This window comes from Notothenia rossii, assembly GCF_949606895.1.
Source record: "Notothenia rossii genome assembly, chromosome: 10".
NCBI classification, from domain to species: domain Eukaryota; kingdom Metazoa; phylum Chordata; class Actinopteri; order Perciformes; family Nototheniidae; genus Notothenia; species Notothenia rossii.
The window spans coordinates 62251095-62264203 of record NC_136908.1 but is presented as its reverse complement, the minus strand read 5'-3'; the positions used below and the strand labels follow the sequence as shown (position 1 = coordinate 62264203).

The window sequence follows — 13109 nt, the reverse complement described above, 5'->3', positions numbered from 1 at the left end:
ATAATAGTAGTATAATATGAGACAAACATAATACTACTACTGCATATTAATTTGGATTGAAGCACAATTCTTAAAAGTCATTATTTAAAAAATAACTTAGACATTATTTTTTGGAAATGTGTCAAAATAAATTAAAGGGAGGTTTTGTTTTTTTATCGGACCGCTAAAGTCTCCAGCTTGTATACATGGTGACTTTAGTTACATCCATGTTGACTGCTTAATAGTATAATAAATAAACACTAGTGTGCAATATGTAAATTGGAGAAATGTATTACTAATGACACTTGGAAAAACGTTTTAATTTTGTATTTTAATATCATGTGCAAGCCCCTATGTGGGAAGAATCATAAAGGTATCCTGATTGAGATTTTGGCAGGAACAAATAATCTTAAAGTGATCTAATTAGAGAATACAAAAATAAAAACGTCATTGTTATTGTATGCCTTCCCTCCATTATTATTAGATGTGGGTGCAGTGTCAGTGTTCTGCCAGCAGGAGAGTCACATGGACAAGTGAAGGAACAACTGCAGAGTTAACATTACATTGGACCTTAGAGCCCCAAACTGTGCAGCAAACTGGTTGAAAGCCGCCTTTTGAAGGATATTATTTAATCGAGAATCACTGACAAGGTAGGTCAACACAACAAAGACTGATGTATATATATATATGATATGTTTAAAATACGTTGTATTGCAGAAGCACAAGTGGGTGGTTAGCTGCGTGCTAACAGGCCGCGGAGCCTCGTGTTTTCTTGGCTGAATGTACCCGGGTTTATGAGCGGGAACGCGGCCACGATGTGTGGACGATGTTACGATAAAAACGACACATTAAATTAACATTTTAGAACTGAAATTCACTGCTTTTACAGGTTTTAGTTACAGCTTTGTTGTTACGGGTGTTAATGTTAAGTTGTTTAGAGTATTTAATAGTTTAGTTAAGGCAGCGGTAACTGTAGCTAAGCTTGTTAAGTTTTTGAAAGTTCGCCATCGGTCACTCATTTAATATCAACTGTTGCTAGGCAAATTACTTTGTATTTAATATGGGATGATTTTACTCTTAACTAATGTATTAAACTTGTGTTTTTACTTACTTGCAGTTAATTGAGGACGGAGGTTTTTAGCCTGAGATGTAACGTACAAGACTAGATTGTACTTTATTGCTCCAAACATGGAACATGTTGCCATATACATCAAATAGCATACATCAAATAGCGTATACATATACACTATAAAAAGCGCCAAATTACAGCTAACATGATTTAAAAGTAGGATATTATTACTTCGTTAAGTGTGCAAGGAATAGCATATAAAACTAAGTAACGAGATACAATGCTAACTTGCATTATTATTTATTACAACATATTATTCGGCATGTATGTTGTTATAATCATTAAAAACTAGCTTTAACGTGTCATTTAATTCACTAACAGGAGATAGCTGCCAGAAAAGCATTGTTAGCATGCAGAGACTGAGTGAAAGCAAACCTCCTAAACTTAAATGTCCTTGTTTTTAAGTCTATTTGAAACTATTTTCTCTGGATATTCTTCTATATACATGTAGGTTAACTTGTACTGGTTGTATCCCGAGGTGCTAAATGCATTTTATCCGTGTTCATCGCATGTGAAAGTGCTATAGAGAGTCAGAGTTGACCACAGAGAGCATGGCAGGGACATGTCTGGGCATATTCCCTGTGTTGGTGCGGCAGCAGCTGACTCACGCTCTCAGTCAGCTGGAGGTGAACAGTCATGTTTTCTGAAGCCTCTTTCTGCCCAGGCATATTCACTCAAGTGCCAAATAATACACACTTGCACGGATTGGGTCTGGGCATGTTAAGCTCCTAAAGATGTGTTGGGATTTGTGTCCTTTTTTTTGCACAATTTGACAAGTTTTGTGCAGAAATTTCATGTTTTCTTACTTGTAATTTTAATTAAAAAACATTATATTAAGTCAAACTCAAAACCCTCCCTCTGCCCAGACATATTCACTCTGAAGGCCCAAATAATTCACACTTGAGTCTGGGCATATTCTCTTCCTAAAAATGCGTTGATATTTAGGGCTTTTGGGCCTTTTTTCCACCTTTCTTTGCACAATTTTACAAGTTTTCTACAGAAATGTTTTCTTACTTTTAATTTGAATTAAAAAACATAGCATTAAGTTAAACTCTGAATCCTTTATCCAACTGTAGCATTGTGTATATATTAGAGCTGTAACTATTAGTCAGAAAAATAAATCGCACAACTATTTTTTAATTTGACTTTTCAACAACTTGGAGATTTGCTGTATTTGACATCATATTAAAGTGAATATTATGTTTTTTTTACTGAAAATAAATAAATTTAAAGACTTCACCTTTAACATAGAAACTATGATGGACACTTATCTGTTTTCTGGCATTTTAGTGTTTAGTTTGTTACAGAAAATGCCGTTTTCACCCAATAAAACATCGCTATTTTCTGCATTTCTCTGTTTTATATGATATTAATGTATATTATGGAGTTATGGACTGACAAAGATGACAGTTAAAGACTTCGCCTTTAACCCAGAGAAACTATAATGTACTCTTCTACTATTTTCTGACATTTTAGACACCAAACTATCAATAGAGTTTAGAAAATAGTGTTTAGTTTGTTACAGAAAATGCTGTTTTAACCCAATAAAACATCGCCATTTTCTGTTTTATACGATATTAATGTATATTAGGGACTGGCAAAGAAGATATTTAAAGACTTCACCTTTAACCTCGAGAAACTATGATTGACACTTACAATTTTCTGACATTTAGGAGACCGAACTCCAAGAAAAAAGTTCTTAGTCGCTCGCATACCTGATACAAATATATTTATGATATTTCTTTCTTGTGTCGTTTCATTACGTATTTAAGCAATAGCTCACGACAGGCCGTGGTATATGCTCATTATATCACAGCTAAGGGGGTTGTCGACCCTCCGCTTCTCGTCGGGCCGAACCACGCCCCTTAGCTGTGATATAATGAGCATATATCACTGCCTGTCGTGAGCTATTGCTTTTATAAAACGGTTACCAAGTGTGGCAATATGAAAGAAAAATACACACTCTAATTTAAATAGTTTGTATTAGTAAATAATGATGTTCACAATAAAATAGTCCCTCCGTTGCCTTCTGCACGAAACCTAGTGCGACGTGGTTGCTATGCAACGACACTAACAGCTGGCGAACATATTAGACAGAGAGCGTTGATCCATTATTTGGCTGTTTATTTACATTAATGTGTATGTTGCTGTTTATTTACATTAATGTATCTTGTCGTTTATTGTGCACCCACTGAAAAACTGTCCAGCATCAGTAGAATGGGTTACGTGGTCACTTGTATAGGTTGAGGTTGTTCTAGGCTGTTGCTTGGCTTGGCGAGAATATTGCTCCACTTTCTCCGGTCCCCGAGACTCGGCTTCCAGTAGCTCTGGAGAGAGCTTTCGCACCTGTGGCCACTAACGGTCATAATTTCTCTGCTTTGTTTCAAGACCCGCATCAGAAAGCTTTTGAATGGTGCTACTTTTCCAGTTGGTCTACCTGCTCTTCACGTAGCTCTGCATGTCGTCGTTTAGGTGCTTCTTTTTCTGGAGATAGGCACTGCTCAATCCACTCCTCCATAGTAAGACCCCCCCGGAGGTCGAAGTTAATCTTATATGTTTCCATCTTATGCTTTGTAAGTTTGTTTCATAACGGAAGAAATTTAAATATATTTATAAAACTGACAAGTCAAATCAAGCAATCTGATTGGTCGATAGTGTTTTTGCGGACCTCTTTGATTACAGATTTGAAAACATCGTTGCTTGCTTTAAAAGTAGCACAATTCATGATGTCAAACCTTGGAAAGTATCTAGATATCCCTGCCCTAATGCCAAAGGAACTGTACACTGAATATGTTTTGCCGTTTGATGTCTATGTCGCGACCACTGCGTAAAAAGGAGGCTTTCTGCCCCGTTACTTCTCCGCTGCTTTCTTGTTCCAGTATGAAAAGCAAACTGCAGGCAGTTTGTTTTTCAACCCAACGGTATACTGTTTTTCTTAAAAGCGGAGGGATACTGACTTGTTGTGAAAAGTAACCTACAATTCTACCCGTGGTATACGCTCAATATATCACGGCTAAGAACCAATCAGATTGCTTGAATTGACTTGTCCGTTTTATAAACGTGTTTTATACGTTTTCTTGAACACAAGTGTCTGTTAGACCTGTGACGTGACCCTGTTGTCGGGTCAGATGAACCCAATGTTGGGTCACACAGGTCAGGATATATATCGCTCTGTCTCTAATATCTTGTTGGCTGCTGTTTGTCGTAAATCGTGTCCTCGGGCACTTCGCAATATATCCAGCTTCATCGTCATATCATTAGATGTGGAGCTGTAATATAGTTGGGTCCAGGACCTCAATCCCGTGACCATTCTCTGGCTAACATGTTTTGACGATTGATTTGACATCTATGGACCTTTTTAGAAAAAATTTAGAAACATGGTCCCTCGAAAATTTGCCGGCATTTTTTGCTAGGGGGCCAAATCCACAATGGCCGCCGGCGCCATCTTGAAAAATTTAATTTTGAACCAGAGCACCTACAATCAAGTGTAAATACACTTTTTGCACTGAATCTACCATGGGGAAACCGATTCTGACATCAGTTTGACGATAAAATGTAGTTTTGACCAAAATATCCAAGATGGCCGCCAGCGCCATCTGAAAAAGTAACTTTTGAACCCCATCACCTACAATCAAGTGTAAATACACTTTTTGCACTGATTTGACCATGGGGATTCCGATTCTGACATCATTTTGACGTTATAACATCATTTTTACCCAGATATCCAAGATGGCTGCCATATGCTGGAGTGAAAAGTAACATAAAATGAAAGCGAAGGCACCACTCGACCGAGAGCTTTTTAATCAAGAATAAGCATTATATATATACGAATAATTATACTCATTGTGTATTGTACATTCAATTATACATTGTACATTTAGCTAATTGTGTCTTATTTTTATATATTTCCAGAGACAGAGTGATCAGCATATGAACAGCGTATAAACAGCGCAGCTTAGGACGATGTCAAAAGTTCCATGTGTTCTTCAGTGTGGAGGGTTTTGCGATAAAGCCGCCGGTGCCATTTCTGCAGCTGTGTGGGCCAATCTTGAACAGAAGGCGCTGTTATGGAGTGGTCTGGACAAGTTCGGGACCGTCCATTCAACCGTGGATTGGGGTAAAGGTCACAGTGGACAATGTGTCCATGATACGTGTAGGTTCACCCTATCAAGCGCGAAGAAACTGGAGCAGGCCATCAAAAGAAAGAAGAAACAAGAGGTTGAATGCCAAGCTCAGTCATCATCTGTGTCTGATGTTCCTTCTCCAACTGCACCTCCAGCAGCCAAACGACTGCGATCTACTCTAGGGGCGATACACGATAAAACCAAATGTGTTTGGTGTTGCAAGGCGGAGACGACCAAGCACCCAGAATCAAAGCTGAATCTCATTTCATATGATCATGCATGGGCGGCCTTTAAGAGTCATACAGTGGCCCTGTACGATCCGGTGATGCGTGACAGAATAAACTGCCTGATTGATTCTGCAGGTGATCAACCCTACGCACTTGAGATTAGATATCACCATAAATGCTGGTTGAAACATGTTCGTACATATCAGAAGATGACTGATGACGACAAGCTACCACTCATGAACAATGTAAGTCTGCGCGAAGCTCAGACCATCTTCTTCGACCATATCAGATTTATTATCTTTGAGGAACATGAGCTACGGTCACTGCAAAGCCTCCTCCGAGACTACAGCTCGATCGTGTCTCGGTATGGCTTCCAAACATCTGGAGTCAAGTCTTCCTACATAAAAGACATCCTGATCCGGGAATTTAAGGACAAGATTGGATTCCATTCCCGCCCTCAGAAGAACCATAGTGACCTAGTTTATGACACATCTGGGTGTGGTTCATATGTCGAAGCAGCGCTATCCTCCATTGGTGTTAGCAGTGAGCAGCTGGTGCACAATGTGGCCGCCCGACTGCAGGCTGATATCAAGGCAGTACAACTCGTCCCGTGGCCGCCGAGAGTTGATGAGCTTGAGGAGGAAGAAGAGTTCTCCCCTCTCATGGTACAGCTGCTATCGTCTTTACGGGGCAAGAAGGAGTTAGATCTGTCTCCCAGCACACTCTCTCTCACGTCAATCATCACGCAGTATGTCACAAAGCGACCAACTACTACCACCATCAATGCCACAGTCACCCTTCATGGTATAACTCGTAGCAAGGAGCTCGTCGACTCCTTTCACAAGCTTGGAATAGGTATAAGCTACCCCAATGTGCTCCTGCTGCGAGATATCTGGGCTATGCATGACCTTGAACGATGCGCAGTGTGCCCCAACGAGATCGCGGAGGGGAAGCCCATTCATAGCATTATCGACAACGATGACTTCCACAACGACACGCTGATGGGAGGGGGCACTGCACACCGTACTAATTGGATGTTCCTGCAGCGTGTCGAAAATCGTGTGCAGGATGAGGTCGAGACAAACATCCCGGACGACCAGGATGTGGATGCACGTATCAAAGATGCCAAGACTGTTTCCAAAGCATTGATAGAGAAAGTATCCGAGCTGCAGGCGGTTAAACCATACAAGACCATCCAGCGTGGTGAGCCTCCCATCCGCCCAGAGCCTGATGCTGCCTCATCAAGTACAGATGCTCAGCGCAAGCGGAGCATTATTCATGTACTTGCTCGTACTGACGAGAATGGCGACCGCCCTGATGCACACAATCAACCTACCTAGCGCGCCACCCTGCCCTGAGGAAGCATCCGTCTCCACTCGGGCATGGGTGGGAGCTGGTGGGTGGCCGCTGTCGCCCTGTTCGTCACACACTTCCTGCTCTTCCGGTGACCCTACCTGCACCAGGAGAAGCTGACGATAGCGAAGAAGATGACAACGAATGGGATGAAGACGGATCCAATGATGAACAGAGGAGCGTATATTCGTCGGAATCTGATTCTTCCGAATACAGTGCATCTGAAAGCTCCGATTCAGATTAGATTAACCATATAGCTTGGCTTCCTAAGCTACAGAACATTATCAGTGACGTTTAAGTTAGAAATGTATGCAGTACTGTGATTATTTTCATTTATGGAAGTACCATATTATGTGACAATTATACATTGTATAACTGTTTTATAAGTTTGTTTTCATTTGTTTTTAGTTACAACTATTAAAGATAGATTTTGTTATCATACACTATGAATTGCTTTCATTTTATGTTACTTTTCACTCCAGCATATGGCAGCCATCTTGGATATCTGGGTAAAAATTGTTATAACGTCAAAATGATGTCAGAATCGGAATCCTCATGGTCAAATCAGTGCAAAAAGTGTATTTACACTTGATTGTAGGTGATGGGGTTCAAAAGTTACTTTTTCAGATGGCGCTGGCGGCCATCTTGGATATTTTGGTCAAAACTACATTTTATCGTCAAACTGATGTCAGAATCGGTTTCCCCATGGTAGATTCAGTGCAAAAAGTGTATTTACACTTGATTGTAGGTGCTCTGGTTCAAAAGTAAATTTTTCAAGATGGCGCCGGCGGCCATTGTGGATTTGGCCCCCTAGCAAAAAATGCCGGCAAATTTTCGAGGGACCGTGTTTCTAAATTTTTTCTAAAAGGTCCATAGATGTCAAATCAATCGTCAAAACGTGTTAGCCAGAGAATGGTCACGGGATTGAGGTCCTGGACCCAACTAATAAGCTAATGATGAGATGTCCTTTTATATACATTTGATCGCTCCTTGAAAACTGTTTTCCGAAACATTAACACATAAGAATTTCCCCATATAAGAATAATGATTAAAAAATACATTAAGGTTTATGTTTTAAGTGTTTAATTCCCTTATGTTTTACATTAGGTACTTTTTTTTTTAGAGTAGATTGTAAACATAGCACGTCAACAACGTACTCTTGCAGAATTTCCAGCAGAAAGTATACAGATATTTAGCTCAAGTTAAAGTATTAAAACTACAGTTTAGAAATACTTTGTTAAAGTCCCACCTCCAAAACTTAACTAAAGTGAAACTACAAAGACATTAGCATCAACATTAATTTAAGTACTGAAGGTAAAAAGACTGCAGAATGAGCCTGTATCTGTTCTGTTATGGGCCATTCTGCATAATGAGTACTTTAATGGTTAATAAATAATGGGGTTTTGTCTTTAATGCTGGTAAAGGTGGAGATGATTTTAATTACTTGATGTCCTGCTGGGTAGCCTAACCTATTAGAAAACATTTTCATTCATGTCTTCGAAATCAGAGTAACTAGCGCTATCAATTCATTGTGGCAGAGTGAAAAATACATGAATCCCCCCCCCCCCCCCCCCCCCCAAAAAAAGTACTATAATAGAAGAATAAAATAGTACAAAATGAAATACTCAACTTTAGTAAATGTAATTTGCACCTCGTGTGCTGTTTTGTGTCTTTCTATAATTCAGTTTTATTGTTGATATTCCTTTACAAAGTGTTACTAGTTCAGCCATCACTGCTTTACAGTTCAGACAGACTTAAACAACCAAACCATATTTAAAATGTATTTGGGTAAGACTACATTTAACTTCATGGGCATCCCAAAGTGCATTTAGTTTCCACTTCTCCATCCTCTTAAACCCTGAGAGAGCCTTGTTGTGGAAACACTGAATCCAGGCTAGAGTCACTGGTTAGTTACGATGTGTTAGCGTGGTTAGCTCATGTTGACAGTAAGGATGACTCATCCTGGACTAGTAGTGGCATGTCTGGCAGAGTGTGTGTGTGATTGAATCAGCTGTTACTGTCAAATTGAACACACACACACACTATTTTAAACGTGTGCATTTGTTATTTAGAATCTAGAAATACAACTAAAGAATATTTCAAGTAGTTTAAAAAGTGTTAACTATAATAAAAGGGAATAGCTCATCTCGTAAAGGTGAGGTCTTCAGATATCATGTTAAATTCCCTCAATAGTTACAATCTAGTTCACCTTTTTAACACACACACAGACACACACACACACACACACACACACAAAACCACACACACACACACTCCGGGCTAGAGTCCCTGGTTACTTATGATGTGTTAGCCTGGTTAGCGTGGTTAGCTCATTTTGACAGTAAGGATGACTCATCCTGGACTAGTAGTGGCATGTCTGACACATTATTTGAAATCTGTGCATTTGTTATTTAGAATCTAGAAATACAACTAAAGAATATTTCAAGTTGTTTATAAAGTCTTAACTATAAAAAGCTCATCACACACACACTTATCACATTTTCCTCATTACACCTTAGAATTATGAAAGACGAGACATACAGGGTCTGTGCTCAGTCACCACACACACACACACAAAAACAAACCCCCCCCCCCCCCCCCCCCACACACACACAAACTGCTGACTCAGACCTGACTGGCCCTGTTGGGCCCTGATAGGCCCCACTCAGGCTAGGCTGGGCCTCCTCAGCTGGTCTAGTCCTGACATGTCTGAGCGGCTCTAGTGTATATATATGAGAGGCTGCTGTCTCCTCCTCTCTGGCTTCACTTTGCACAGACTGCTGACTCTCCACTCTGTACATACTGGTAAGACTTTTCATTTATCTCACTAACACCCAGACACTCAGTTCACTATAAAGACAAATGTATAGCTTAACAATACACTTTTTGTCTAACAGTCTCCCTTTGTAACTTTTTATAAATTAAATAAAACTAGTGGTCTAAGTTGTAGTTTAATCAAGATTTGAGTCCATTTAGTTCTTTCTTTTAATTTGAAAGTTTAAAAGCTGCTTGTATAAATGAAGTTTACTATATTTTATATTATTAATTATTATTATTACATGTGTGACTTTAAATGGCTTATGCGTGGTTATAAGAGGAGCAAAGTTCATTGCATTTAACTTATATTTTATTTCATGATTGTGTACTTTTGGCATATCTTGACTAGAACAGCAAATACAGTTTATTTTCTATTAAATGTCTAGGTAATATAGAATAATGTCCATCTCAGTTTCTCAAAACCCAAAGATACTCACTTTAATATCATATAAAAAGTCCATATTTGAGAAGCTGAAAATAACATTTTCTACAGTTTTTGCATGACAAATGACTTTAAAAGCAGAAAAGTTGTCCATTATTTCTATGTTGACTATCTAATCGAGTTGTCAACTTAATATCTGCAACTCTGTCCAAAACCCAGCATATTGAAGACATCATATTTTCACATTTGAAGCGTAATGTTTTATCCAGCCGCTATAAGGGCATTCCTCAGATCGCCACATCCTCTGACTCAGACAGTTGCTTTAAGTTCCCCTAATCATTGTTGTTGTGCTATTTAAGGAAAGATGTGAAAAGCGTGATACTCTTAGTGGTTTTTTGGAACACACCTCCTTTCTTCCCTCAGTGCTCCGAGGCATTTGAGTGCTTATTTTTAGGCTCTGTGTATTTCCTGCATCACAAGGCAGCTGTTTTCTGCTTTATTGAACACACTGAACATCCGCTGAGACAGACAGACGTTGTAACCACCTGGGAAACATAGTGTGGCATTTATAAACAGAATAACTTGATGGTTGAGACGGAAACAGAGCCAAAAGGAGACGGAAAACTAACTTTTAATTCACTTGGTTGCCAGAAAAATGAAATGTAACGAGTAAATGGATTTTCTGGACGTGTAGATATCCAGAAGTTGTGCTAACAGGTCAGGTCTTAAATCTTTCCTCCTACTGGCTGTAGTTATGCAATGTTTTAGTTTATCTATTGCAGACTGTCAGGAAGCGCTTCTAATAAACTACCGTAAGAGATAAGTATTGGTTACGGTGGTTTGTGTAAACTAATCAATGGGCCAGAGGTCTTTAGAGTTTGAGTCAGCAGACCAGGGTCAAACACTGTCACCACTGATAGTAGCCAAGATGATCGTCTATTTAAAAAAGAAAACACTTAGACACAGAATAATGGTTCATTTGAAACTACTTTTCTAGGTCTGATCTCTTCCCTTTACTTAATTGGATCACCAGAAACTATAATTATGGTTTTACATCATGCTTGTTTATGTATTCCTGCAGATATTTAAGTGTATTCGTTGTGGTATTATGTAGAAATACTGTACCCTTACCATTAAACCTAACACTCAACCCCCCCAAAAAAGTTGTAGTATTTAGCTCATTTGAAGGCAATGCCAGGACTTAAAGTGTTTTGGTTTGTTTCAATCTAATTTACTTGCAGGTTCCTTTGTAGGGATGGGAACGATTATTCAAAATTATTCAGGTGTTCGAATATGAGAATATGAGGTATGAATATTTTTATTATAACTTTTTTTTTTTTTTGGGAGGGGTGCCTAAGTTGATTACATATGATCAAATGGAATACTTCAATGTATACGACAGTGCCATAGCTAAGTGTGTTATGTCTAAAGGTGTGTTTTGCTCCACTCGCATTCTGTGCATAGGCCCTGCCCTGTTATAGGTTGTCGATCTCTGTTGTGATAGGGTCAGGTTACCCTAACCCGTTATGTTGTTCTTGGCTGATCCCTCTTTCATTTAAAAACCAAGTTAGGTTTTAAGCATGAAAGCTGTAGGCCTATAGCTGTCAACTGTTCAAACTGTGATCACCAGTTCAATACATTTGACACATTCGACTTGGTTCCTAAAGTTATTTGAACTTTTTTTTTTATAAAAACAATATATATATATTTTTTGTCAACATTTTTCCCACATTTCTTTTTTTATAGGATATGTACATTTCGGTTAATCGGTTAACCGTTTTTTTGGGGGTCGAATATTCGAATATACATTTGCTTTCAAATTCGCATCCCTAGTTCCTTGGAGCCTTATTACTAATCATTTTATTTCATGTTTGTGTGCAGAAACCATCAACCTCACAATGTCAGCAGAAAGCCAGCTCAACGTCGACACAGCAGACGAGAACAAACTGGTGAGAGACACGACATAAAGAGTCCCTTAATCTGCTTATTGGGGGGCGGGGTGTTCCCCTTTCCCCTTTCCTCTTTCCCCTTTCCCCTTTCCGATAGTGTGTTTTATATAGATTTTAGAAACGGTCTGCAAAGGCTTAAAATCTCAAAGTTCCGGAACACAGTGACATCACTTGGAACACTTGGGCTTCTATTGGCCTCTTTAAGGGGCGGGACATCTCTAAGTTCCACCAATCAGAGCAGACTAGGTCCCCTTTTGAATAAAATACACTTTCTTTGTTTGTTTTCCTCCGATTTTTGATTGGAAATCACTTTGTAACTGTGTTTAAAAGTTGCTATATAAGAAAAAGTGAATGGTTATTTTTTATTTATTTGGTTTTACAGTAGTGTCAGTCCACACACACACATGGTCAGAGAACTTTGTAGGAGTGTTTGTTATTCAAATCTTATCTACATTTTGTGTGTTTTTTAAGGTGAAACCAAAGCTAGAGTTCCAGACGTTGCTGCAACAAGCTGGAGCCACTAAAGACACTTTCACCATGAAGGAGGTAAACATGGATTTATTTGTATTTATTGGAGGTTTTATGTACATTTTGAATGTTCCCATGCTAAATATGTGATGTATTGGTCCTGCAGGTGATGTTCTACCTGGGTCAGTACATCATCCAGAAGCAGCTGTACGACCAGAAGCAGCAGCACATCGTCCACTGCTCCCAGGATGCACTGGGGCGAGTGCTGGGGGTCGACAGCTTCTCTGTTAAAGAGCCACGGTGAGGAAAAGGAAGAGAGGATGATTTATTAGTGTTTGTTTTGGTCTGCTCTACAGTAACAACAACTGACTGTTTCTCAGTAAAGGGACGTTTATGCCAGTTATGGAAAGCAGTTTATTTTACTAATTTTTAACACTATTACCAAATGAAAACCATATAGCAGGTGTTGAACTTCATATACGTTGAATTTAGTAAGAATAAATACAACTTAAACCGCTCTGGAAGGAATTTTCAAGCTAGATTTTGCTCAAAAATTATAAAAAACTAGGGATGCTCTGATCGATCGGCCGATATTCACTCTCGGCCGATCGATCGGTGCTCTCTGTAAATGCCGATCAGGAGAGCCGATCACATGACGTGAAAATACATGACACTTTTCTC

At 39.1% G+C, this 13109-nt stretch overlaps 2 protein-coding genes across 2 annotated transcripts in view; both read left to right on the top strand.

Annotated features, from left to right (window-relative positions):
* The first annotated feature begins 466 nt into the window (after nucleotides 1–466).
* LOC307021512 (uncharacterized protein) lies at nucleotides 467–7253 on the top strand. Its single transcript, XM_079653702.1, has 2 exons — nucleotides 467–629; nucleotides 5021–7253. Exon 2 carries the CDS (start codon nucleotides 5072–5074, stop codon nucleotides 6797–6799), a length of 1728 nt encoding a protein of 575 aa, XP_079509828.1. The 5' UTR covers nucleotides 467–629; nucleotides 5021–5071; the 3' UTR covers nucleotides 6800–7253.
* A 2276-nt stretch (nucleotides 7254–9529) lies between these two features.
* mdm2 (MDM2 proto-oncogene) overlaps nucleotides 9530–13109 on the top strand; it is a 7706-nt gene continuing 4126 nt past the window's right edge. The window contains exons 1-4 of the mRNA XM_079654615.1: nucleotides 9530–9617; nucleotides 11893–11960; nucleotides 12432–12506; nucleotides 12595–12728. Of these exons, the coding sequence (XP_079510741.1) occupies nucleotides 9545–9617; nucleotides 11893–11960; nucleotides 12432–12506; nucleotides 12595–12728 (350 nt within the window). The 5' untranslated portion in view covers nucleotides 9530–9544. The remainder of the gene's footprint in view (nucleotides 9618–11892; nucleotides 11961–12431; nucleotides 12507–12594; nucleotides 12729–13109) is intronic.